Genomic DNA, 24,860 nt, shown 5'->3' with positions numbered 1-24,860 from the left:
TTCTCCCCCCCACCCCCACCCCCAAAAATGTAGAATTAGTCTTAGCCTTGCACAAGTTATGAGTAGCAATAAAAGGTTACAGTATACAAAGGGAAAAATTGGTATTGCTTAAGGGGTAAACAGCACTTGCTACATCAAAGGAAAAATTAGTCAGTGTAGAAGTGGGAGATAACGTGTATGAAATAACTGATCTAACTGTTGCATGCTTGTATAACCAGCTCTGAACCATAAGATGACATACAAGCTGGATCTTTCCTGTGATGCAAAGGTGAGAGAGGCAGTGAGCACACAGAATTCATGTTACAAGGCCACTTCCTGTGCCTGAAAGAAATCCCAGGATACCGTGGTCTAACTGCACACAAGTGGGAAGTGTATCCCCGAATGTAGCAAAAGCACCAAAACCTTTATGGGCTGGGAGGAACTCTCCAAGCAGTTTGGAGAGAAAAAAGTACATGCAGATTTGTCTTAGTGGCTTCTGGGAACGGTGATGGGGAGTAGGGGGTGAAATGGGGTGGCTGGAATCCTGAACAGCAGCATTGCACCTTGCAACATGTTCCTCACAGATACTTGGTTTACATTAAAAAGTACAGTTGCTCTCTTGCGTGAACAATTTAGTTGCTTGCCAGTAACATCTCTATCTCTAAATTTCACTCGTTTCTCAGTTGTCCTGTGCCAAACCCAGTTCAGCTCCATTTCTACATCAGTTTATGAATTCCACGGATGCACACTAAAAACAATTTCTATAACTCATTGTCATTTTTCTAGCATTTGTACTGTACTTTTGGACAAGCCGTTTCCTACCCTCACCCTCAAGACCATATATTTTGATGTATCATGCGTGTGCCTTGCCATATTTATATCCTATAGTAAAGGCTTGTGTTGCACATTAATTCAACAAGTTGAAGTCTGTCTCACTCTCTTTCAAAATGTGCACCCTTTTGCTAAACCTACCGTTTCCTTATACCCATTAAATCAGATCAATGGGTATACGGTTTTACAAGGAAGAAGTTTCTCGCGCATTCCAAAATTTGCTGTAACTTCGCTTGATGAGGAATGGCTTAGTACTGCTTTATTCACATCTCAAGGTTAAGATTGTGCCCTCCAAGTGGAACTGAGTTTGAAATAGGTTCCAAGCATTGCCACAGGTTCAAGAGAAGGCTGCGACAACTTTCTCAACGGCAACAAAGCTGGACTCCTGACTCCGATATTTTAAATATTTTTTTCAGGAAACTCTGTTCAGTTGGGCTGTTTAGTAAATCTATGTCATTTAAGCACACAGCACTGCTGAAGTGCCACCCTGTGTGGCTTTCCTAACCCTTACCTGAGAATTCAATAAAATAGAAAGTGTGTAAGATTAAGTTCTTAAGTTCTTATCTGCAAATGCAGTTTTTAACAACAAGGCAAAAGAGGTTGGGCAGATAGCCCAGGGGAACCATGATACTTAAGGAGCAGCGGGTTACTTCTAAGATAGGTGCTGTAAAATATTTAATATTACATCTTTGGGTTCAGTTCTGTTCCCTGGTCAGCAGTGTTCACATCCCGAGTCTGAGACATTTTAAGTTTCATCTGTTTCGGGCTCTCCTGATCTCAAGAAAATAAAATGTGCATAATTGTGCATAAGCATCTCCCACGTACTTTGGAAGATTCATTGCAGGGTTTCCTGTATTTACATCTGTATGCAAATCTGAGATGTACTTTGTACTTTGGAAGATTCATTGTTTTATAGGGTTTCCTGTATTTACATCTGTATGCAAATCTGAGATATACAGTGATTAAGACTAGAAACTAGGAGACAGTGAGTTCTAGTCCCACCTTAGGCATGAAAGCTGGCTGGGTGACTTTGGGCCAGTTATCTGTCACAGGGTGATTGTTGTTATGGGGAAAATAGGAGGAAGGGAAGTGTATTAGGTATATTCGGCCACCTTGAGTTATTTATAAAAATAATAAAGGCAGGATGAAAATCTAAGAAATAAAAACATTCCTGGTATGTTGTTTAGATTCTCAGACAAGAAATACAATTGATAGAATATGGATATGGGTTTTTTTGCAGTGTGCTTTTTATTACACACTTAGACATTGGTATGTACACATGGGGGAGGAGGAGGAAATATGACAAAGGACTAAAAGTTGCTTAAATTGGAACTCTATGAAACATTCAGGTTCTGTTAACAGTGTGAATGCCCTTTATTTCTGATTATATTCTCTCTGATACTAGAGCAGCTCTTCCATGAAGCCACTTTGAGACTGCAGAGGATACAGGAAGTGACTTGACATCAGCCTGAAATCCTAAAGCTCCTAAGAAACCAGAAGAAACCTCCAAATCATTTAGAGTGATGAAAGAAGATGGGAACCTGGACTTTCAAAGAGCATCTTTGAACTTGGAACCCAGGAGCAGGCGGTTCTGAAAAGGAGCACAAGATGGCCCAAACCCCATCTAAAATCGTTCCAAACAAAGCAAAACCACTGGCATTCCAGTGAAATTTGTCATTCTCCCCCACCACCACTCCCCCCCCCCCCATTCTTAACTGGCTTTTCTGGTCAGTTAATTGCTTCAGATTCTCTCTGAAAAGGCAAGGAAACCCAGCGGATGGACCAGAGGCTGAGCAACTCCAGCCCTTTGGGGAAGTTGACTCAACGGCCCCAATTTGCATACTGAGGCTGGACAGCTCCTAAAGCCTTATCTGTGGTTATAAAGGACCGCTTTCCCGATCGCTTTCTGAGACTTTGCCAGCTGCTTCAGGCCAAACCCCAGAGAACGCCTTCTCACAACTCTGCCAAACTCCACTCAGCAGAATCCTAAGGTACCAGACAGATAACAGCGGGCACAAGACTCGAGGTATTTTGTTTCTCCTCTCTTTCCTGGGCATTGATTGTGCGGCCCCGCCGTTTGGTGCCCGAAACAAGTTTATAACTACTATATAGTGGAGTGAAACATGTCTTAACTGTAGTGTAGAGTGTGTGGCTTCAGGGTACAGGTGGGTTTTTTTTAAAATTTGCACTGTTGACTACAATTACGGATAGATCCAGCGGAAGCTGAATGAACTAAATGAATCAAGAGCATTGGAATGAGTAAATATATTATCTGCCACATGCAAGGTACCTGTATTTTCTCCACCATATTAACCCAGTTCCCTCAACATCAACTTTGCTTTGTCTGACTACAGTTTTTGGAATGACAGCCTAAAGCAGGAGTGCTCTACCTTGGCAACTTTAAGAGACTTGTGGGCTTCAACTCCCAGAATTGGCTGGCTGGGGAATTCTGGGAGTTGAAGTCCACAAGCCTTAAAAGTTTCCAAGATTGGACACTCCTGGTCTAAACAGTAATATATTTTTTTTTACTCATATATACTGAACATATAAAATATTTTTAAGTTTTAATGCATCCTAAGTATCCCAGAATACTGCAAAAAAGGAGATGTTCACAGTGACAGAAGAATGTAATCTTCAAAAGGAAAAAAAAAGTTTTTCAGGTAGAAAGCCCAAAATCCACTCAACTGTTAAGTCACAGCCATGGTCATCATCTCTCAGATCATGAATGCTTTCTTTGAGGGGGGGGAGGAAATCATGGAAAATAACTTTTACCCGATTATTATTATTATTTTTAAAAACAGATATAAATCAAGAGAATAAATCAGCAAAAATAATAACAGTAGAAAAGAGTGGTTTTAAGCCTATGCTGCGGGATTTGAAGCCTTGCAGCATGAAATATAGTTCAGAGCAGTGATTCTCAACCTTTTCTTCACACACACACCCCTTTAAATACCTTTTGTGGCCAGGGACCCCCAAGACTTAACTCAAGATTTAAATCATAACATTTCAATTTTTCATGCACCCTCTGCAATAACATTGCCCCCCCCTCCCGTGGACCACTGGTTTACAGAGCAATAGAATTCCCCTCTCCCCCAAAACCCCTTTCACAAGATTACAAATTTGCAAATTTAGATTCATATATTTACTCAGTTATATTCTAATCTAAGGCTTTATCTTTATCAGCTTAATGACACGCATATCTTGTCACTTAATGGCATGCATATCTCTTCACTTGAGTTTGTTAACTTGGCATCATAGTTAACTTCTGCCTGTGCCCAGGAATTTCCATACATATATAAATCTCTAAACTGTCAGGGGAAAACCAGCATAGCTTATTTTGAGGCTGATTCTCTGGTAACAGGGAAGCCTGTGCAAGCTCCTCTTTATCCAATTGTAAGCAGATCCCAACATACAGCTTTTCTTCATCCACCTCTCTTTTTGATCAATTGTCTGGCAGGAATGGCTGCTTTTTAGTGAGTTGTTTCATTTGCGTTTCTAAAACCACTTTTGGTTGATTGACATCCTGTCGTCTATCCCGAGGAGGCTTTAAGGTGATGGCGGCATTTAACCTCTTTAAACAAGTGCTTTCTCGTGAATCAAAGCCGCACATGGGGTTGTTTTTTTTTTAGTTTCAATCCGCTGCAGCCTAAATTGAGACCTTCGAGTCCCAGGAGAATATGTTCTATGAAATTAATTGGTGTTTACTAACTCACGCTTGTCTTGGGGGGTGGAGACACACACTTCAGCCGGACTGTTGAACTTCAGAAGTTCACCTTGCTGCCCCACACAAAACCTGTTAGCATTTAGTATTTTCAACACATGGGGGGCACAGATGAAACCCAAAGTTTGAGCGAAGGCGAAATAGGCGGGAGGAAAAAAGCGAACAGAGTAACGGCTCCAAGTTTTACTTTTTTTGCAACGAACCTTTTTGCAGATCTTCTCCAATTTGGGAAAACTTCCCCTCCTCGGCTTTATAGTTAGAGGAGAACAGGCACAGCGAAGGATCTAACTCAGCGTAGATGCGGGGAGAGGAGGGAGCACGGTTTATCTTCAGCATTTCCCCTAACTGCACTTAACACATCATTCAAGGTAGCTTCTGTAGTGTTACCTCCTCCTCTTTTCCCCCCAGAAACAACAGGCTGACTGCTTTCTCCTATTTTGGCTCCTTTGACAAGTGTCCTTGAAGATTGATTATTCTGTTTTTACTCTTAGAAACGAATGAATCTGCTCCACAGTTCAAGAGGGCTTACAAAGCAGGAGGAAAGGTCCCCTTTTCCATCTGGGGGCACCTTTCCGACCTCTTAATGGAGATGGACCTTGGCAAGTTGCATAGTAAAGGCATGGTTGTGAATTTATTTGTCTAGCTGAACTTACTTGCTCAAAGTTTGCATAAAACTCCTCGTAAAACATACCTGTTTCCCCGTAACAATGGGCAGTGAGGATGAGCAAAGGCAAAGCAGTACGCAAGGGTTTCCGTTTCACCAATGGCTGCTCTAGATCCTATTTATCTAGGTCAAGAGGTAGCGGGGGCAGGCCCTTTTCCCACCAAATGTTCTCTCACCTGTCTTCAAAGAGTGAAGCCAGAACTTGAACCCAGGATCTAGTGCCCAGAAGGCAAGGATTGGGCCATAGAACTGTAGACCTTTCTCCCCAGTTTTAAGCACCAGCATCTTTTTCGTACCTCTTCCTCTGGAAACAACAGACTGTGATCAGAGAGAAGACGATTTGACTCAAAGATACTTGAATGCTAGACTGTAGGCATGTGTTGTTTAGACATGTAGAAGTGGTTCTCGGCTTACGACCACAACTGAGCCGAAAATTTCTCTCGCTAAGTTGGAGAGCGTTGTCACAGGAGTTTTGCCACATTTTTATGATTTTTCTTCCACATTTGCTAAGTGAGCAACTCCGGTAGTTAAGTTAGTAACCCCATTGTTAAGTGAACCTGGCTTTCCCCGTTGACTTTCCTTGTCAGAAGGTCGCAAATGGGGATCATGTGAACCCCCGGGACACTGCAACCATCATAAATATGAACCCCAGTTGCCAAAAGCCGGAATTTTTTATCACCGGACCATGAGGATGCCAGAAACAGTTGTACGTCTGAAAAAAACCAAACCCGGTCATAAGTCGCTATTTTTCAGTGCCGTAACTTTGAACGGTCACTAGATGAACTTTTCTTAAGTCGAGGACTTCCTGAACCTCAAATCATGGGTGAGTGATGCTTTGATTTCACCTCACTGCCTTGATGGGACTTTTATGATCTCTCCAAATGGCCTCAAGGGCTTTTCCTGTTAGCTAGTGCATTTTGGTGGGTGGATCAGATGGTGGCATGCATCCTCCCAACGGGATTTCATTACATCAGAAGTTACAGTGTTGGATGAATGAGTGCAGAAAATCTGGCTTTGAATGACTGTATTTTCTGCAAGGTGGTGTTGGAAATGCAGAGATGATTCAGGAGCTACTTGTCCTGGGCCCAATGTTATCATCAGTACCAGTAGAGGGATTCAGGTTTTTTTAACTACCGGTTCTGTGGGTGTGGCTTGGTGGGCGTGGCAGGGGAAGGATACTGCAAAATCCCCATTCTCTCCCCACCCCACTAACCCGCTTTCCAGCTCTGTTCTCCTGTGCAGGGCAACCAAAGAAGACCCAGCCGATCAACTGGGACTCGGGAGGCAGAGAATAGATGGGGTTGGTGGGGCCAGTCAGAGGTGACATTGGCTGGTTCTCCGAACTACTCAAAATTTCCACTACCGGTTCTCCAGAACTGGTCAGAACCAGCTGAATACCACCTCTGATCAATACAGATAATAACAAGTGTTTGGCTTTTTTACCCAATGATGACATTGGTATAACTACATTGCTTGCATCACATAACTGTTACGTAACCCTTTTCTGCCTGGAATCCGGCTTAACTTTCCTACTGAGGAAACACAGAAACGTGAATGGCTTCAGAAGTCAGATAATCGATGGACAGGACAGAGGTAGAATTCAAACCGAGTGTTTCCACCTTTAAGGCAGAGACGGGGTTTTTGTATGTGTGTTACAGGCAGCAGAATTTTGAATTTTTTTATAACTAACCTTTGATCAGTGAAAAGGTGAACAGATGAAGCCTGAAAGCATATTGAAAGTAGAACCATAATGAAATCCGAGTTTGGAATTAGGATGCTGATTTTGTGCAAATTCCAGGAACTCCTCTGCTGTTCAAAATATTTCCCAGGCAGAAGGACTCTTATAAAGACAACACACTCAATTCTTGGCTATATTGCTCACCCTCCCCACCCTCCCAAGACAAATATATTGGTTGATTATTTTATTTCACTGATCTTCTCTGCAAGGAATTCATCATAATTCTGCTCACTCACAAAACCAAGAAAAAAGTTGTTGTTTTTTTCAGTTTTGCTTTGCTGGCTGTTAGCATAGAAAGAATGATAACTGCAAATGGAAATGAGATGAATTTAGTAACCGCAATCCAGATATAGATGTTTCTATAAAACACATCCAAAAATACAGACACATCTGTAAAGACAAATGCTTCTCCTGTTCATTTCCTTATAGCTTCTCTCCTTTCCTTTTCTTCAAGCTTCCAGAGTCATGAAATTCCTGCTTGTCAGCTTTTTAGAACAAATCCCCTGAAAAACCTTTTTCATACAAGTCTGAAACTTCCAAATTTGCCTGACATGGAACATTTTTTTGGAAACCCTTGAAAATATGCATATGAATATTGTTACTCATTCTGCCCAGTGTAACATCCAGTACGCATTCGGCTGTCATTGGTCGCAACCAGTAGAGAGCAGTATCTTATAAAGACTTTGCTCTGTTTTTTAAATTGTTGTAAGGACTTCTCGGAAATAGGTGTCTATTCTTCATAGTTCAGCTGTCACTGCTTTAAAAAAAAAGTTGTATTAAAATGATAATTAAAAAAAACAATCTTGCCTAATCAGATTTTAGCATAGGTTCCAAGAGTGAAGAAACAGCTGTATCTTAAGACTGCTACTGTATTCCCTTTGTTGATTTGACAAGTGTTGTACCCAGCCCACCTGTGTGACACTGCAATTTGTTACTGGTACTGACACATGTAACCAGTCAGTGTTGAAATCTGGGAAATAGAACGATCCTCCTGAAAGTTGTATCCTGTGATTTAAATTCCTCACTCCTCCTGGACAATTATTGAACTTGAGGAACCTATTTAAGGTTTGTAAGAATGAGGAATTATTACAGCCATCAAGAAAGAATCCATGCACTGGATTAATCACGCTGCTTGGGAATTCTCAAACTTGGAGGGGTGGGGAGAGCAAGAGGAGGAGTTATAGATTATAAAGCCCTGAAAAGGGCCTGACTCTGACTCCTGGGTTGCCCTAATTCAGAATTCCAAACTCCTGTTTCAGGTTTACAGAATGGAGGAAGATTTGCCCAAAGAAACGGAGGCAGAAACGAAGGAGGAAGACACGGCCCTGATTGAATTTTACAGCTCTTTCAAGGATCTCTTTGAGTTCTTCTGTCTCAATACCACAATCCATGGCACCGTCCGCTTGGTCTGCTCGAACAGTAATAGGATGAAAACAGCCTTCTGGGCTCTGCTCTTCTTATCCAGCTTTGCTATGCTCTACTGGCAGTTTGCACTGATCTTCAACCAGTACTGGGCCTACCCTGTAGTCATGTCAATGTCGGTTCATTCAGAACCAAAGATGTTCCCTGCCATTACTCTTTGCAATCTGAATCCTTATAGGTAAGTTTCCCGCCTCACTCCCTCCCCCTTCTGAATTTGGGGAAATTGAACCGAAGTAGTTTCCCGTTCTCCAAGCAAGCTCCTTACCATCTTAATGGTTACAATTGTTCCAAGGATGTTATTTGTTAGGACTTGGTGTTTCCTCCTCGGATTTAATAATCTGTACTGGGTTGCTTTGACTGTTTTCTACTTGGTCTAGTCTTTATATACGTTGTTTCCTTGAAAATACAACCTACCCTGAAAGTAAGTCCTACCTTGATTTTTTACACGTGTGCCCAATATAAGCCCTACACCCCAAAATAAGCCCTAATCAAGATAGCAATAGCACTTAGACTTATATGCCGCTTTATAGTGCTTTACAGCCCTCTCTAAGCGGGGGTGGGGATGGCGGGGTGGAACTGCCCTACTACTTACCTCCGGACAGTTGCAGCCAGGCCTCGGACAACCCGACACCAGCCTTGCCGGTCCATTCTGCAGCTGGCAAGGCTTTCCTGAAGGCCTCTGACAGCGAAAAGGAGGCCAGGGGCGATCCGTGTAAGTGAGGTGAGTCAGTGGATGGCATCCCCCTCCAAAATAAGTCCTGGTGTGTTTTTGTGGCAAAAATAAATTAAGACAGGGTCTTTTTTTCGGGGAAACACAGTATTGTTCACCTCTTATTGTCCCTGGGAGAATTGAAGCAGCTTACAAATTGGATGAATAAATGAATTAGAATACTTTATTGGCCAAGTGTAATTGGACACACAAGGAATTTGTCTTGGTGTAAATACTCTCAGTATACATAAAAGAAAAGATACATTCATCAGGAGTCGAGTATCATAAGGTACGACACTTAATGATAGTCATAGGGTACAATAAGCAATCAAATTATATTTGATTCAATATAAATCATAAGGGTGCAAGCGACAAAGTTACAGTCATACAGTCACAAGTGGGAGGGGAGGGGTGAAGAGGAGTGATGATAAGATTAACCGTAATAGTAGTGCAGACATTGTAATAGTTGAACAGGGTTGAGGGAATTATTTGTTTAGCAGAGTGATGGCGTTTGGGATTAAACTGTTCTTGTGTCTAGTTAAATTATTTATAGGGGTGTCATAGCCAATCAGAGATCAGAGAGTAAATAGGCCAATGATGCTCTAGACAGCTGAACTGATTTTGGCTCTTGCTGATGTCCTTGAGGACTGTTGACTATGAGTACAAAGGTTCCTGGAGATTAATCAAACATAATTAATGGGATAATTAGCATAACCCAGCATACTATAGTGTTTAGGGAATAGGATAATATTTCCTCCCAAACAAGATCTTGGAAGTTTTCCCCTGGCTTTTTATAATCCTTTATCATGTTCTGCCATCTTCCCAGGATCAGCCCAGTCAATCAAGATATAGCTAAACTGGATAATCTGGCAAGGGAGACCTTATATAATTTATACGGCTTCCACATTCCTAAGAACACTCAAGAAAACGTCAGCATCAACTTTTCGGAAGGAAATCCCATCAAGGTCAACAGCTCCAAGTTTCATCTGGATCGTAACATCGCCCTAGTGAAGATGCGCGGAAAAGTGGGGTTTCGGCTGGTAAGTGGAACACCTGCCCCCCTGCCCCCACCCCCCCAATTGTATAACACCTTCCTTTATTGACCGCTTGCATCAATTTTAGAGTTCGAAGGATTCTCAATGTAGACTTTTTTGGGGGGGGGGAAATCATCCTCTGAACAAAAGATCAACGGGAACTTAACATATTTAATATAGGCGATCTTTAACTTACGACCACAATGGAGCCCAAAATTTCTTTTGTTGAGTGAGACGTTTGTTAAGCGGGTTTTGCCCGATTTTATGACCGTCCTTGCCACAGTTGTTAACGGAGTCACTGCAGTTGACTCAGTGAGTAACCCGATGGTTAAGTGAATCTGGCTTCCTCGCTGATTTTGCTTGGGGAAATCACAGGGCCCCGGGACATTGCAGCCGTCATAAATATGAGGCAGCTGCATCTGAATTTTGATCGCGTGATCATGGGGATACTGCAAAGGTCGTAACTGTGGAAAAACGGTCATATGTTGCATTTTTTAAAATGCCATTGTAAGTTTGAACAGTCACTGAATGAACTGTTGTACGTTGAGGACTCCTATATTCCCAGTGCATTGATCTGGAAAAGAGAAAGAACGTTTTGCCCAGGAACCTTGCTATCTTCCTTAAGTTTCTTAATTCCCTGATTAGATAACCCTTAATCAAAAGGAGATACTCCCCCTCCCCACTTGGGTGAGAGCTTCTACTGTCAATCACAAGGCAGCGACATTAATACCGGAGGTGGTCTTCAGCGGGTTCTGACCAGTTCTGGAGAACCGGTAGAGGAAATTTTGAGTCGTTTGGAGAACCGGCCAATCCCACCTCTGACTGGCCCTGCCGACCCCATCTCTTCTCTGCCTCCCATTGAGTCCCAGCTGATTGGCTGGGTCTCCTTTGGTTGCCCTGCACAGGAGAACGGAGCTGGAAAGCAGGTTAGCGGGGTGGGGAGGGAAGGGGGATTTTGCAGTATATCCTTCCCCTGCCACGCCCACCAAGCTACACCCACCAAGCCATGCCCACAGAACTGGTAGTTAAAAAAAAAAAATTGAATCCTACCACTGGTTAACACTGCTGCCACTAATGCCATGTTGAAATTAGATGTAGGTGGACCCCACAGCCACCCGTAAGTCTTGAATCTGGGACGTCAAGATACTGCGGGATTTTCTCGCTGAGCCCGAGCCATCCCATCTGGAGGACGTGAGACAAGCTTTTACTTGTGTGGAATTATCACGATGAAAGAGGGAGCTTTTTAAAAACCATGACTCAGTCCGGCATCAAGGCACTTCCTTCAGCTCAGTTCTTGCCTCTCCCACAATAGCCTCCGCTTCTTTTGTACCTGTAAAATAAATAATAATCATGGGCTTAAGGCATGTGTTTTTGTTAAACCCCAGCAACAAACCTGGCAATTAAGAGGAGCTTAGGGAAGGCAAGAAGTGTATTGCTGAGAGCTTCCATGGGATACTGGCTCGGTGAGAAGATCCCGTGGTATCTTGACGTCTGGATTCAAGATTTATGGATGGTTATATACATCTAATTTCAACATCACATTAGTGGCAGCAGTGTCAACATCGCTGCCTTGTGCTTGCACAAAGAGAAGTCATTTAAAAGGGGGAAAATAGAGAGGTTTCCCCACCACCACACCTTTTAAAAATGGATTTTTTGCTTCTCTCTCGGACATAATGCTTACTGGAAGGGAGAAAAGCTAGACCAGAATGATCAAAGTTCAGAAGGACAGATAATCCACTACGCACAGGGTACAATGTCCTTTGTGTCCTATTTGTGGGGTAGGGTTAGGGTTAGATGATGATGGCAGATGAGATTCTGTCGAAACGTCGCTACAACTTTAAAAGCACAAATATAAAGACGTGGGGAAAATACCTGAACAAATATATATATATGTAAAAAGGAAGGTCTGGGTTCAGGTGTGGTCATAAGCCAAGGATCACCTGCATTGCAGTTTCTTAGACTCTCAGCCTATTCATCCTCCTCCTTTTTTTTCTTTTTCTTTTCTTTTGTTTGTTCCCAAGTGCAACACAACAGGTGCAAATTGCTACCACAAGCTCTACATTTCCGGAGTGGATGCCGTCCAAGAGTGGTACCGTTTCCACTACATGAATATCATGTCACAGATTCCATCCATTATCAAAATGTCCCCAAATAATGATCACATCAAAAACTTGATCTATTCTTGCCAGTACGATGGGGAGCCCTGTCGAACAAGGTAACTGACGCCTGCCTCATCTATTGGGGGAGGAGGGGCCGTTTTGTTCTGGATTCTCGCCTCCCCGGTGTGGAATTGCTTCCCCCCCCATCCAACTCCTTTGACTGACATCATAAAAACACCATTTGAAAGGGCCCGGATACAATCACAGGTGGAGATTCCCCTCCTTTTGGTGGGGCTCAAGCAGGAAACGTCAACCTCTGCCCAATCTGTTTGGAAATTAGATACAAAGGAACAGACTGCAAGAAGCAAAACCATCACACGATCACCATATCCGCTAAGCAAACATTTGTTTTAGGCTTATCCCGACAAAACGCAAGACATTCACAAACGCTTGGATATGCTAAGGAGTTGCCAGACATGAACTTTACTCAATCCACTGAGCAGGGTGTAAATATAACAGGTTACACAATGTCTCCACAAGATTTAGATTAAATTGGATCATACTGCTATAAAGATATTTTTTTTTAAAATCGCTCGGAAGCCGTCCTAGAGAAACCATTGTAATGTATTAGTTAAAGTCTTGGATTGGGACATGAGGGCCCAATTTAACTGACCATTTAATTACGGAGCTTCCTGGGTGACTTGAGGCTAATTGCTTTCCTAGCCCAGGACGTATATGGAGTGAGACCTATTAAAAAAAGACTGTTTATAGCAGGGGTACCCAGCCCTGGGCCGTGACCTGGCTACTGCCTGTTCAGAACCAGCTGCAGAAGTGCCAAGCATGCATGCATAGCTCTGTTTGTGCGAATGGAGGTGTGTGTGTGTGTGTGGGGAGGGATACTTGCCCGCCACTCGCATGGAACTATCTCCTCCCACCCTGCCAGTCCACAAAGCCAGTCCATAAACCCCGTTTATCACAACCAGAACAAATGAAATATAAAAACCTTCCCAATTTGGAAAAAAACTGGTCCACTGTTAACAATCACCTTGCTCAGAAAATGCTTATATCATTTCAAATTTATTCTGGGCCTATTTTTCATTCTTCTTTCTTTCTGTGATGTCTTTTCACAATAGCGATTATGAACATTTTCACCACCCAGTCTACGGAAGCTGCTTCACCCTGAACAAGAATGGAACAGATGAGTTCTGGAAAGCTTTCAAGCCAGGAATTGTTTATGGTATGTACAGATCCCCAAAAAGCAAATAAATACAAATCTTGCAAAATTAGATTGAAATGCCAGTGGTTGGGTTTTTTTTTTTTTTTTGCTGCGCTGTGCTTTCTGTTTTCTTTTTTTTCAGGATTTGATTGGCCATTGGGGGAAAACAAGATGCTATCTTTAGGTTCTTAGAGTTTTAAACGCTAGGTGATCTCAACTGCTGTTTTTCCAAAAAAATTTAAAAAAGTGTTTCTTTCAAATCAAGATAACCTTAACAAACAAGTTGGTGCAGTTTTCTTGGCAGGGTTATTGGTTTACATTCATCTTCTCTGAGATGTTTCTCCAGCTTCCCAAAGTAGCTCCAACTTCTAGCATTACCTTGTTTCCCATCTATACTCTAACCCAGAGTTTCATTCACCTTGGCAAGTATGAGGTGTGCAGGTGTCATCTCCCAGACTTCCCCAGCCAACATGGATTTCGGGGAACTGAAAGGTTGAGAAACACTTCTCTAACCAGACACATCTCTCTTTCACTTCTAAGTCACTCAGGGTTAGCCAAGATTAGTACCAGTAAGTCCCCAACTTACTACTACAATTCAGCCCCTAATACGTTGTTGAGAAATTTGTAAAATGTGAGTTTTGCCCCATTTTATGACTTTTCTCGTAAGTTGAAGACTACCTGTAGTAAATTCAGTTTAGGACTGAATGTCAGGGAAGAGGATCTTTTCTTTTTAATCCAGGTATAATGTTCAACTTCCTGGCAGAAAGTATTTCTCGGTTGGGTCTTATTTTGGGGGAAACAGTATGTGTGTAGATATACATACATACATATATACATACACGCACCTGTTTCCCCAAAAATAAGACCCAACTGGAAAATAAGCCCTAGAATGATTTTCAGGATGCTTATAATATAAGCCCTACCTCCAAAATAAGCCCAGTTAAGCTTGTCAGCGAAACAGATGCATTTAGTACCGTAATTCCTCAAAAATAAGACCTAACTGAAAAATAAGCCCTAATGCATCTTTTGGAGCAAAAATTAACCTAAGACCCAATCTTATTTTTGGGGAAACATGAAACACATACATACACACACTCATATACGTACACAGACACTCACACATATATAATGAAAACTGATTTTAATCAAGGAAAATTTAACTGTCGAGAAGCAGGATCATATGACCTCATGTCACCTTAATGATAAACAACAGAGAAAGTGAGAGGCAATGTGAAAAAATCTGGAGGGCAGGGTGGATAGAATGAATGAAAACACTGCTATACCCTTGGGCAGCCATTTGGGGAATCACAATTCTAGATACAGGTTGCTTTGAGCATAGCAGCCATAAGATACAGGGTGTGTTTAAACAGGCAGACAGCAAGTTTATGAGATACTGCTAACGTTGTTTTTAGAACTAATGTGTTACTCTAGGGAGAGCCAAAAAAAGAGGATGGGAGGAATCGGAAGAGATTTTCCATTTCGGTGCAAATCGGGCATTAAATCTCTCTGAGTGTTTCAGAGCTTTTGTTGTTTCTACAAGTCCTAGTCCTGTATTATTTTTGCAAATTGACAACAAATGCCCAGTAGAACTCGTGAGAATATTGTTTTTTTTTAAAAAGGCAGTAAAACAATAAAGCAGAGCAAACCATGCTAAATGAGCTTAAAACAATATAAGATGTACTTGTTATATATACCACACCAGAGATATTAATAAGAGAGGCAGCTTCAGGGAAACTAAAATGAAAACATTGAAAACAGAAAGAGGGACAGGATTCATTTGCACAATCTAATGTTCGCCATCAAAGGGTTCTATGCATGGCCAAAAATAAGGAGGGAGGCCAAAACAGAGACCTGCCATTAATTAAGAGATCTGCCATTAATTAAGAGATCTGCCATTTTGATATAGAAGTGGTCAGAAAAAATATATTGAAGAATAACAACATTTCAGTCCAGGTAAACGTGCGGATGGTACAAATGATATAAACTTACAGTAAATGCGAACAAACATTTCTCCATATCCCTAACCTATTTAAAATCTGTGAACTTCCTCGATCTGTACAAGAGATTCCACCACTGCCTATTCCTCAAGGCAGATACTCCCTCCTCTATTCACCTGAGAGTCTGCACAGTGAATAATTCACAGGTGAAACACAGCCCACACAGCCAGTGTTGCTCCCATACTTGCTAATCACAACATCAGAGGCAAGCCACGTGCAGGGAAGATTCGGTTTCTATCAGCCTCCTCACCTGCAGTACAATCCGAGCATGATAGAAACAAACCCTGCCCTTTTCTGCCGAATCCTGATTTTTAACGTGACCTCCCGTTTCTCCTTCCCTGCCTCCTGCTTCCCGATACAGGCCTATCCCTTATTCTCAAAGTGGAGCAGAAAGACCATATCCCTCTGCTGTCCACCACGGCGGGCGTGAGAGTCATGATTCACAGGCACAACCAAACCCCCTTTTTGGAGCACGAAGGTTTCGACATCAGGCCTGGGACCAAAAGTACCATTGGAATCAAACAGGTGGGATTGCTGGTCTCTCAAGGGAGACTTTCAAGAGCTGGAAATGCTGGCAGGAGATTCTTAGGTCTGTAGCAGGGGTCGGCAACCCGTGGCTCTGGAGCCGCATGTGGCTCCTTCATCCCTCTGCTGCACCTCTCTGTCTCTGGTTTGCTTCACAATTGATAGCTCTCTTGTTTAGAACAAGTAGAGGAAAACTCTAAAGCGCTAGGAGGAGACTATAGTGGGGGACCTGGACTTCCAGTCGGCAGAGTAAAAAGGACGTTGCGATAGGAGGAGACTGGTGGTGGAACCGGACTTCCGGTCAGCTCCAGAATTGAACCGGGGGGGAGTCTGGTTTAGGACCTTTGTGACTTTTTGAGTGTTTAAGGTTGCCGACCCCTGGTCTAGAAGATGCCCGGCAAGTGATTGACAGGTAGTCCTCTACCTAGGGCTACAATGGAGCCCCAAGCTTCCGTTGCTAAGCAAAACCGCTGTTAAGTGAGTTTTGCCTCATTTTGTGACTTTTCTGACCACAGCCCTTAAGTGAATCACTCCAGTTGTTAAGTTAGTAACACGGCAATTAAGAGAATCTGGCTTCCCCGTTGACTGCTTGTCGGAAGGTCTCAAAATGTGATCATATGACCCCTGGATACTGCAACCGTCATAAATACGTGCCAGTTGCCAAGCGTCTGACTTTTGATCATGTGAATGTAGAGATCCTGCAACAGTTTTAAGTGCGAAAAACAATCATAAATCCCTTTTTTCAGTGCTGTTGTAACTTCGAATGGTCACTCAATGAATAGCCGTAAAGTCGAGGACTACCTGTACGGTTCAGTGTTGACTCTGAGGAACCCCATTAACCATAAGAGCAGTAGACCGTCCTCTACAAGTATATACTCTCCCAAACCACCAGACAAGGCAAGCCAAGCGAACAAAGCATATTCCCAAATAGACATGTAGGGAAAGTACTTCGACTTAGTCCAGAGAGTAGCAGGCATCAGCAGCTGGGCTTGGAGACATTGAATTTTGCAATAAAATGCTGTTTTTCTCTCCCAACGGCATAGGATGAGGTGTCACGCTTGGGTGGGGCTTACGGCGTATGTACCAATAACGGGGAAGATGTCAACATCAAATTACTCTACAACAGCACGTATACACTGCAGGTATGGAGGAAGTGAAGAGGGTATTTATTTGTTCATTGTCTCATTTTTGAATCCCGGCCCATCTCAGTTGATCCTGGCCAAGGTTACGACCAAGAAACGAAGTTTCAGGATTCCTAGACTTTCTCTTAGAAAGTCCAGAGATGGCTGCATCCTTTTCGTCACTGAACTCCTTAGGAAATGATATTGATCAGCTTACAGTTTCCAATGCTGGAGACAATGTACAGTCGTTATGATCATTTGTCATTTGTCAAGTCTTCCCAGTAGGCAGCCCTCCAGCATACGCTTAACATGGGCCCCATTCAAACAATATCCAGGCTCCACCCTCCCAATGCCTGGACTATGGAGCTAATTGCAATCCCGGTATGAAATTCAGCATCTTATCCTCTTGTCAACAAGATCTTTTCCCCTCTCACTCTCAGAGCAGTTCCACTTTCATGTTCCTTGCTTGGATATCGCTCTCCCTGCTCCTCTTAACCCACATTCCTCATGCAATCTCAGGTTCCGAGTTCAGCGCAATAAGAGGAAAGCAACCCTCCACTGCTTTGCTCTGCTCTCCCACCAGCGTTGCCCTTTCACATTGTCTTGCAGGCCTGCTTGCATTCCTGCTTCCAGCATCATATGGTGAAGAACTGTGGCTGCGGATATTATTTTTACCCATTACCTTCTGGAGCCGAGTATTGCAACTACAATAAACATCCTGCCTGGGGTAAGTTTAGTTTAGTTTAGTTTAGTTTACTTTATTTTGTTGTCATTGCACCTGTACAAGGAAATCAGACACCATCTTCAGTGCACATCATGACCATGAAAATAAACACAAACACACATCCTTCACCCTTCACACATTGAACAGGAAACCCCCGACACCACACCAACACCGCACTATACAGCAGAATTCAAAAGAGCTTCTGCCCTGGGATAGAAGCTGTTTTTTCAGCCTCTTTGTGCTTGTTTTTATTATTCTGTACCGTCTGCCAGATGGTAATAGTTTTAAAAAAAAAAAAAGGGTGCCCAGGATTCAAGACGGACAAGGAAATTGATCTGCCTGGTGTCCTTCGCCTCTTTTCTCCCCAAGCTTGTTGGATGTCTTGCTTCACTGTATTTTAGTCAGATTTTGAGGTGGGGAGATGGCCAACCTCCCACTCTAGGCTACAGTACATTATTGCCTCTGCCACCATTTCGAAACTCCAAGAGTTTTCTTTTCTTTGTGCTATCTCAATTTGGCAGTGCCACCTGACGCCAAAATGAGTCCTCACGCTATACATTTTAAGAGCTTCAGTACCATCCTTTGTTCTGTACAGGTTGACAAGGGAGGACATTTCCTTTTTTTTTTTCAGTTTTCTATTCCTGTTTATTTTGCCATTATGGTTCCATTCTGTAATGGACTGTGAGAATAACCTTGGGAGACAGGAGGCAAAGCATCAGCAAGAGATAGCTCAGCCCACAGAAGGAATGGGGTGGAGGAAACACCTCAGAAGGAACCCTCCCTAGTCCTCTGAAACGTAAAAGCAACAGAGGGGAGACTTCCTTTCAGTCCTGCAAGAGCCTATTATTGTTGTAACCTTACAATAAAAGTAGTGTCAGTCCTCTTAGTTTTGCTTCCTTGTCTGGACTTTCTCAAAGGGCTGATGCATTTACTGAGAAATTGACGTGGGCTTCATACTTGAGAACAAAAAAAAAAGGAAGCTAATCTTTGCTTTGTTCTTAGAGTTGCTACAGAGCTGTTCCATAATCTGTTCTTACAAAGTCTCGCTGAGGATGAGGCAGCCTAAATGCCCATTTTGGTTTTAGCATTTGGACAGCAGCCTGACCCAATTCAGTTATTCAGTTGGAAACAGGAAGGGAAAACCAGGCATTGCACAGCTGTAAATAGGAAGCGACTAGGAAGTCCAGCTATTCATCTGGAAACGCGGGTTTCTCGAAGCCCAGGCTCAGCCCCTTCGGGATCTTCCAACTTTGGCGAATTTTCAGCTACAATTTTACTGGCGGCAGTTGCCTTCTTTTGACTTCACTCCTCTCTTCCCCAGGTCATTGCTTCTATCTGCTGTACAAAGAGCTCACCGACCACCAGTTAATCTGCTTTAGCCAGTGCCCCAAGCTGTGCAAGTGAGTAGCAGAGGAATATTGACAAACCAAATAAATAAATAAATAAAAATAAGTATTCATGCGGATGGAGGGAGACCAGGTTTACCTCCCCTCGTTTTCTGCTGTTCCCTGTCTGAAATCTCATCTCCTTCCATGCTTCAAAGCCTCCAAGCATGCATGCAGACATATAAGCTGTTGTAGACTTGAATCCTCCCTGGGCCACCTTTCCCCACCCCAGGGACATGTTCTGTTAGCTTCCAGCAGAAACCTTCTGTCCAGGGCCCTGATTGACCAACACCAGTAACCTCCCTCAGATCCTGTGAACGAGTGCCTCCTTTTAAAAAGGAGCAGCATGTTGCAAGATACTTGGGGGGAGGGAAATCCTCATTAAAGGAAGTGGAAGGCCTCCTTGATCTAGTGGGAGGACAAGAAAAATGAGGAATTAAACACGAAATAAATGTATTGATTGCCCCAGATGTGATACGAAAAGAAGATAATCTTGCAGGAGGAAAAAACAAAACCCCACACACATACAGAGGTTTGACAATTGTACGCAACCAGTTCATTTGTCATCATCTTGCAGAATTAAAGCGACCCCAAATCTTTGGCTTGGCAGTATTGCAAAATATTTGAGGTAAATATGAATGCGAACCTATTGGATTGGTATGGAATTAACAGCAGGTTCTATGTCATTGGCAGGGAAACTTGGTATAAACTCTCGGCGGGATATGCGAACTGGCCGTCAACTAAATCCGAGGTAAATGTTTTTTTGTTTTTTTTTGCTGTTTTGCACAGACTGGGAACGGGGAAGAACGTAGTAATGACTTACAGTGGACAGCATAACAATTAAAGGTACTCCCGTTGAGTTGCTTCCATCCCACCATTTTTGAAAGGGTATGGAAGCTGTCTACACTGAGAAGAGACAGGGCTCCGTTCCAGCTAAATAGCTCCCAATGGGATAAAGGCCATATTTCATGGGATATCTTTCAGGGATAACAATTCACAGAGATTCACATGTATGCATATTGTTATACCCATAGGCAAGCACAGAAAGTCAAGCCAAACTTGTTTTTTTTTTAAAAAAAACTGGGGTTATGAAACAGAGAAAATAGCATAAAGAAGCGAGATAAAATTGACTAAGAAATCCACCACAAACTCGTGAATTCAGGTCGCAGAACAGTGAGATAAGAATCCTTCCTCCACCCCAGGGGGAAGCTGCATCCTGCAAACTGCAATGTGGAAGTTCTGCCAATTGAGCTGCAGTGCAACCGAGCCCAAAAATAAAAAAAATAAAAATAAAAAATCTGTGCCCAAGGAGGAAGATGTTTTTGCAAGTATCACATGCTCCTTCCTTCGAGTATGATTTTCAAAAACAAAAAACAAAAAAACACCCATCGGCAACCTTTCCCACATCATCGTTCTGAGATCAGTCAAAATTCTTGGCTGAACTCCCTCTTCCTACTAGTTCTCCCCATCTAGCTTGCAGCTTCTTGTCTTCTTGTGTCTTCCCTTTCAGATTTTCATTTCCCTCCCTGCGTTTCTATTTCAGAAATGGATTCACAGAGCACTGCAGGCAGACCACACGTACAACATTACCACAACAAACAGGTGAGTTACAGGATTTTCTTGTTCCTTGGTTGAAGAAACCCTACCCTTGACTTGCAGGTGGTGTGTGTCTTGCTTGCTTTCCTGGTAGGAAGAACAACAATTTCCTTCGGGAACTTACCAATTTTTTTCTGTTTTGATCAGGGCTCTCCTTCTTCCTGAATTTTTTTTTTTTTTATGAAAGACAGGTTCAAGGACAAACTTCGTACTAGAGAAGTTTGGTTTGCTCACATTTTCTTTCCCTCCATTTCAGCAAGGATATTGCCAAGGTGAATATTTTCTATGAGCAATTAGATTACTATTCTTGGGATGAGTCTCCAGAATATAACGTAAGTTGGGGGAATTCCTCTTTCATGTATGCATTTTATGCCAGGAAGGCAACAACGTCTGAAGCCACTAACTGTATGGTTCATATTTTTTATGTGGGGTTTAGGTGACCCTGGTGATGTGCAACATGGGAAGCCAATGGAGTCTTTGGTTTGGATCTTCTGTCCTCTCGGTGGTCGAGATGTTTGAGTTCCTCGTGGACGTCACCATCTTATCTCTCATCTTCTTCTATCGGCGGCTTACAGCCAAGAGGAGACACAAGGTGTCAAGCCCCCCTAAGGTGCCAAGTGTGAGTTTGACTTTAGAGAAATACCGCTACATTGAAGAAGGTTTGGCCATGGACCAAGATGCAGAGAAGTCTCAGACCAGCTACGAGAATCCATCCTTCATTCCCGACGAGGGACTCCCTACGTATTCCAAATATAACAAGTATCAGATGCCAGAGCTATATCCACCTGTGGTTCTTCACCGATTTAAGCACCAAGAGGACCAAGGGACACACCAAGATCCCAAGAGTTAACGGCATAGGAAGTGACCCACAAAGCTGTTTTCAAAAGGACAGCTTCCCAACGGAGGAAGTGGAGCCTACGAAGGGAGCGGTGAATTCTCCACCTTTGGAAAGGTCAAAGCCCAAAGGAGAGGACTCACGGGATTGGCCATTCAACAGGTGGCGGGATTGGGGAATGGTCCTCTTTCAGGTTTTCCAGATGGTCCTGAGTGAGATCAGTGACTATGCCTGTAGGAAGATAGGACTTCCTCAATGAGCTCATGGAGGTCACGGAGGTCAACACCCCTCCCACCCCTTTTCCCACGGACTAGGCAGTTGACACACTGCGTGCTGATGAATTCCTGGATTGACTTGAAAATGTTTCTTCTTCCTTCTGTTATTTCTGTTGCAATATTTGTCCTACGGATAATTCAAGTTTTATTTTGAGCTGTTCCACAGCCTCTTTGAAACACAGCAAGGCACTGTGTGGTTTTGAGCAGCCTATTTTTTTGTGAGCTGGGGCAATGGGAGACTGGCTGGCATTGTCCAGTTCCCTATAAAAATAAATAAATCTCTTTTAGTTTTGACTTGGAGCTTTCCCGAGAAAACCAGATTCAGCTGGGCACTCTCAAGTAGAACACATTGGATCCTCGACATTTCACAGATTTGCTCAGGTTAAATGTTAAACCGCTCACATATATATATATATATATATATATTTTCTAAAATTACGAGGAAACGTCCTGTATCATCTGCATTAACGGGAACTCGGGAGGATGCGATAACAGTCACCCGTGCTCTTCATTCAAGCAAAAGGACTTTTTGTGCTTGAGTTGACCCATAAAAAAAAAATCTATGTTGGGTGTTTCTGATGTTCTGTTTCTCTTTGAAAATGTGAGGTTCCGTGTTCCCTAAGTCAAACAGGCACAAAGCAATAGTTATCACACTGCAAGGCAACCGATGTCTGAAATTAAGCCTATAGTCTTTTTCTGAAACTGAATATAGTCAGACCCTCAGGCGAGAAAGAATAGTTGCGAAAATTTCTGTGATTCGCTGGCAATAACAAGCCTTCAGATTGGTTGACTATGATTCCCCTGCCTTGAACACACTCCAGTGATCACTTTTGTCAATTATGCCTAACATCAGCATGATTATTTTTAGATCAGACTAGAAGGAAATAAGAACGTCTGCAAGCAAAATGTCAGTGGTAGAAGGTTTGCCAATTCTCAGCAGAGGTAACTTTGGCATTGGGATCTAAGGAAGCTTTTGCCGTAGACATAAAACAGAGAATGGGGGATATGCCATTAAATTCTTTTAAGAATCAACGCTGCTATCGGAGGCTAAAAGGCAAGTTATATTGGGAGGATCCTTCTTGTCAGTCCTGTTCACATGTTGCTAGACAAAGCAAGTCAATACCTGTGTCGAATACCCAACTGACACGTATGTGGAGGCCTTCTGTGAAATTCATATTGTCTAACTTCTGATTCTGAACAGAGCCAGAAATGGCACCATTCATGGACGAGAGGAAATCTCCAGGAGGCTGGGGAATCTCTTAAGAATAAGAGTTTTAAAAAAGAATTGAGGAAGGGATACTACCCAGGAGCCAAAGAACAAGGAATGACTAATGATGGGAAAAGGGGAGACAGAAAACTGAGTAGAAGAATGCGAAGAGTCAGTTTGCAAAGTAGCATAGCCTGAAAAGAGACAGTCCAGCCTTGGTTTCATTTGCAGGGACCAATGGCAATTGAAATCGACACACCTTTCTAGAAAGGTATCAAGGAACATTCAACACCTTGTTCTAGATCAAGCCAATCTCCTCTTCCAACTGCAAACAACTCAGCGGTTCTGGAAAGGCCAATATTTTCAATTTCCCCCTCCTCTCTGTCAGATCTCTGGTAGACAAAAGGTGGTTAACCTTAGGTATGAAAGCTCTCTTGGCCAGCAGGGGATGGACAGACTTCTCTGAATCAGCCTGGATAGAAGGATGTCATAAGACTCCCTGTCACAGTCGCTTTTCCCTTTCTCTCCCCTTTCATTTTGATTTGTTTTTTCCTCTTAACTGTTGTGCTGCTATTGAGACTTGGATGTAATTGTAAACATGAATATCTGACTGTAAATTATTTGGGATGTGTGCAGGTATGAGTGAGAAGATTAAAAAAAAACACTGAAGCTTTTTTGTTGTTGTTTTGTTTACCTGGTGTGATTCAATAACTTATTTTCCTTGCACGTGGTTTGTTCGTTCTTTTGATTTTGGAAAGCTGAACCGGCAAACAGGAATTTGTTCAGGTTATTTTATTGTCCTTCAGTATCACAGAGCCTCCCTCCAACCATACACTCACATACACATATACACATGAAGGTAGATCCATTTCCCTGATCACTTGATTCAGAGCTTTGGCCTCGAAAGCCATTCATGGTATGGGCCCAGGTTATTTGAGGGACTGTTGCTTTCTGATTCCCTCTTCCCATCCCATCAAGTAGAAGAAGTATGCTTCAAATCCTGTCTGCTAAGGAATTACATCTAGACTCAGGAGACAGACCCTTTCTGTCATGGGTCCCACCCTATGGAACCTGCCTGCCACCTCCCCCCCTCTCTCTCTCTCACACACACACACCACTGCGATTGGTCCCATCCTCGATGTCCTTCCGGAAGTTAGAACCTAGTTGTGGCAATAGGCTTGGAGGGGGGTGGCATCTGAAGGACACGGGGTTTTAAATTAATTCCCTACCTTGTGTGTCACATATAACGCTCTCCCTAGCCCTCTGAGCTCGTTTTTTTTTCTTGCAGACATTTCATGATCCAAACTAGGTAATATCATCAGTGCTGGGAACTGGGAAAAGGGCACTGATGAGATTGCCTAGTTGGGTCGTGAAATGTCTGCAAGAAAACAAACAAGCTCAGAGAGCACCGAGGACCCCTCAGGTCAACCCTGAGCTACAAATGTTCTCCTTTATTAGTACTCTGCCTAGTCCTTTAGGAGGTAGGTATGCAGGTAGGTAAGTAGGTAGGTGGATAGATAGATAGATAGATAGATAGATAGATAGATAGATAGATAGATAGATAGATAGATAGATAGAATAGAATATAGGTAGATGAGAGAGAGAAAAAATAGAGATAGATGATAGAGATAGATGATTGATAGAGAGAGAGAAAATAGATGATGGATAGAGATAGACAGATGATGGATAGATAAATGGATAGATAAATGGATGGACAGATGGGATAAATAGATTTCATTTTTAAGTCTAAAGTGCTTTTATAATTTATTTATTTTGTCAAGC

At 42.7% G+C, this 24,860-nt stretch overlaps 1 protein-coding gene and 1 long non-coding RNA gene across 3 annotated transcripts in view; one reads left to right on the top strand and one right to left on the bottom strand.

Moving 5' to 3' along the window:
• The window catches only part of SCNN1D (sodium channel epithelial 1 subunit delta), a 29,479-nt gene extending 5,733 nt beyond the window's left edge, over positions 1-23,746 (top strand). The window contains exons 2-13 of the mRNA XM_087944618.1: positions 8,193-8,533; positions 9,891-10,104; positions 12,120-12,313; positions 13,331-13,434; positions 15,772-15,935; positions 16,979-17,077; positions 17,666-17,783; positions 19,102-19,180; positions 19,859-19,916; positions 20,709-20,767; positions 21,018-21,093; positions 21,198-23,746. Coding sequence (XP_087800744.1) covers positions 8,193-8,533; positions 9,891-10,104; positions 12,120-12,313; positions 13,331-13,434; positions 15,772-15,935; positions 16,979-17,077; positions 17,666-17,783; positions 19,102-19,180; positions 19,859-19,916; positions 20,709-20,767; positions 21,018-21,093; positions 21,198-21,611 — 1,920 coding nt within the window. The 3' untranslated portion in view covers positions 21,612-23,746. The remainder of the gene's footprint in view (positions 1-8,192; positions 8,534-9,890; positions 10,105-12,119; positions 12,314-13,330; positions 13,435-15,771; positions 15,936-16,978; positions 17,078-17,665; positions 17,784-19,101; positions 19,181-19,858; positions 19,917-20,708; positions 20,768-21,017; positions 21,094-21,197) is intronic.
• Positions 9,379-24,056, bottom strand: LOC148129394 (uncharacterized). 2 transcript variants are annotated; one of them, XR_015745498.1, is made up of 3 exons: positions 23,773-24,056; positions 11,149-11,428; positions 9,379-10,672 (listed from the first exon to the last, which is right to left on the bottom strand). It is a non-coding gene; the product is annotated as an uncharacterized LOC148129394 (long non-coding RNA). The 2 variants fall into 2 exon arrangements; XR_015745499.1 differs by lacking the exon at positions 23,773-24,056 and adding an exon at positions 11,734-12,043.
• Positions 24,057-24,860: the final 804 nt, after the last annotated feature.

Source organism: Notechis scutatus, chromosome 16 (assembly GCF_049901735.1).
Source record: "Notechis scutatus isolate UNSWTSFEM ecotype Mainland chromosome 16, rNotScu1.2, whole genome shotgun sequence".
NCBI classification, from domain to species: Eukaryota; Metazoa; Chordata; class Lepidosauria; order Squamata; family Elapidae; genus Notechis; species Notechis scutatus.
The sequence above is the reverse complement of the archived record's forward strand: the minus strand, read 5'-3'. Positions and strand labels throughout refer to the sequence as shown.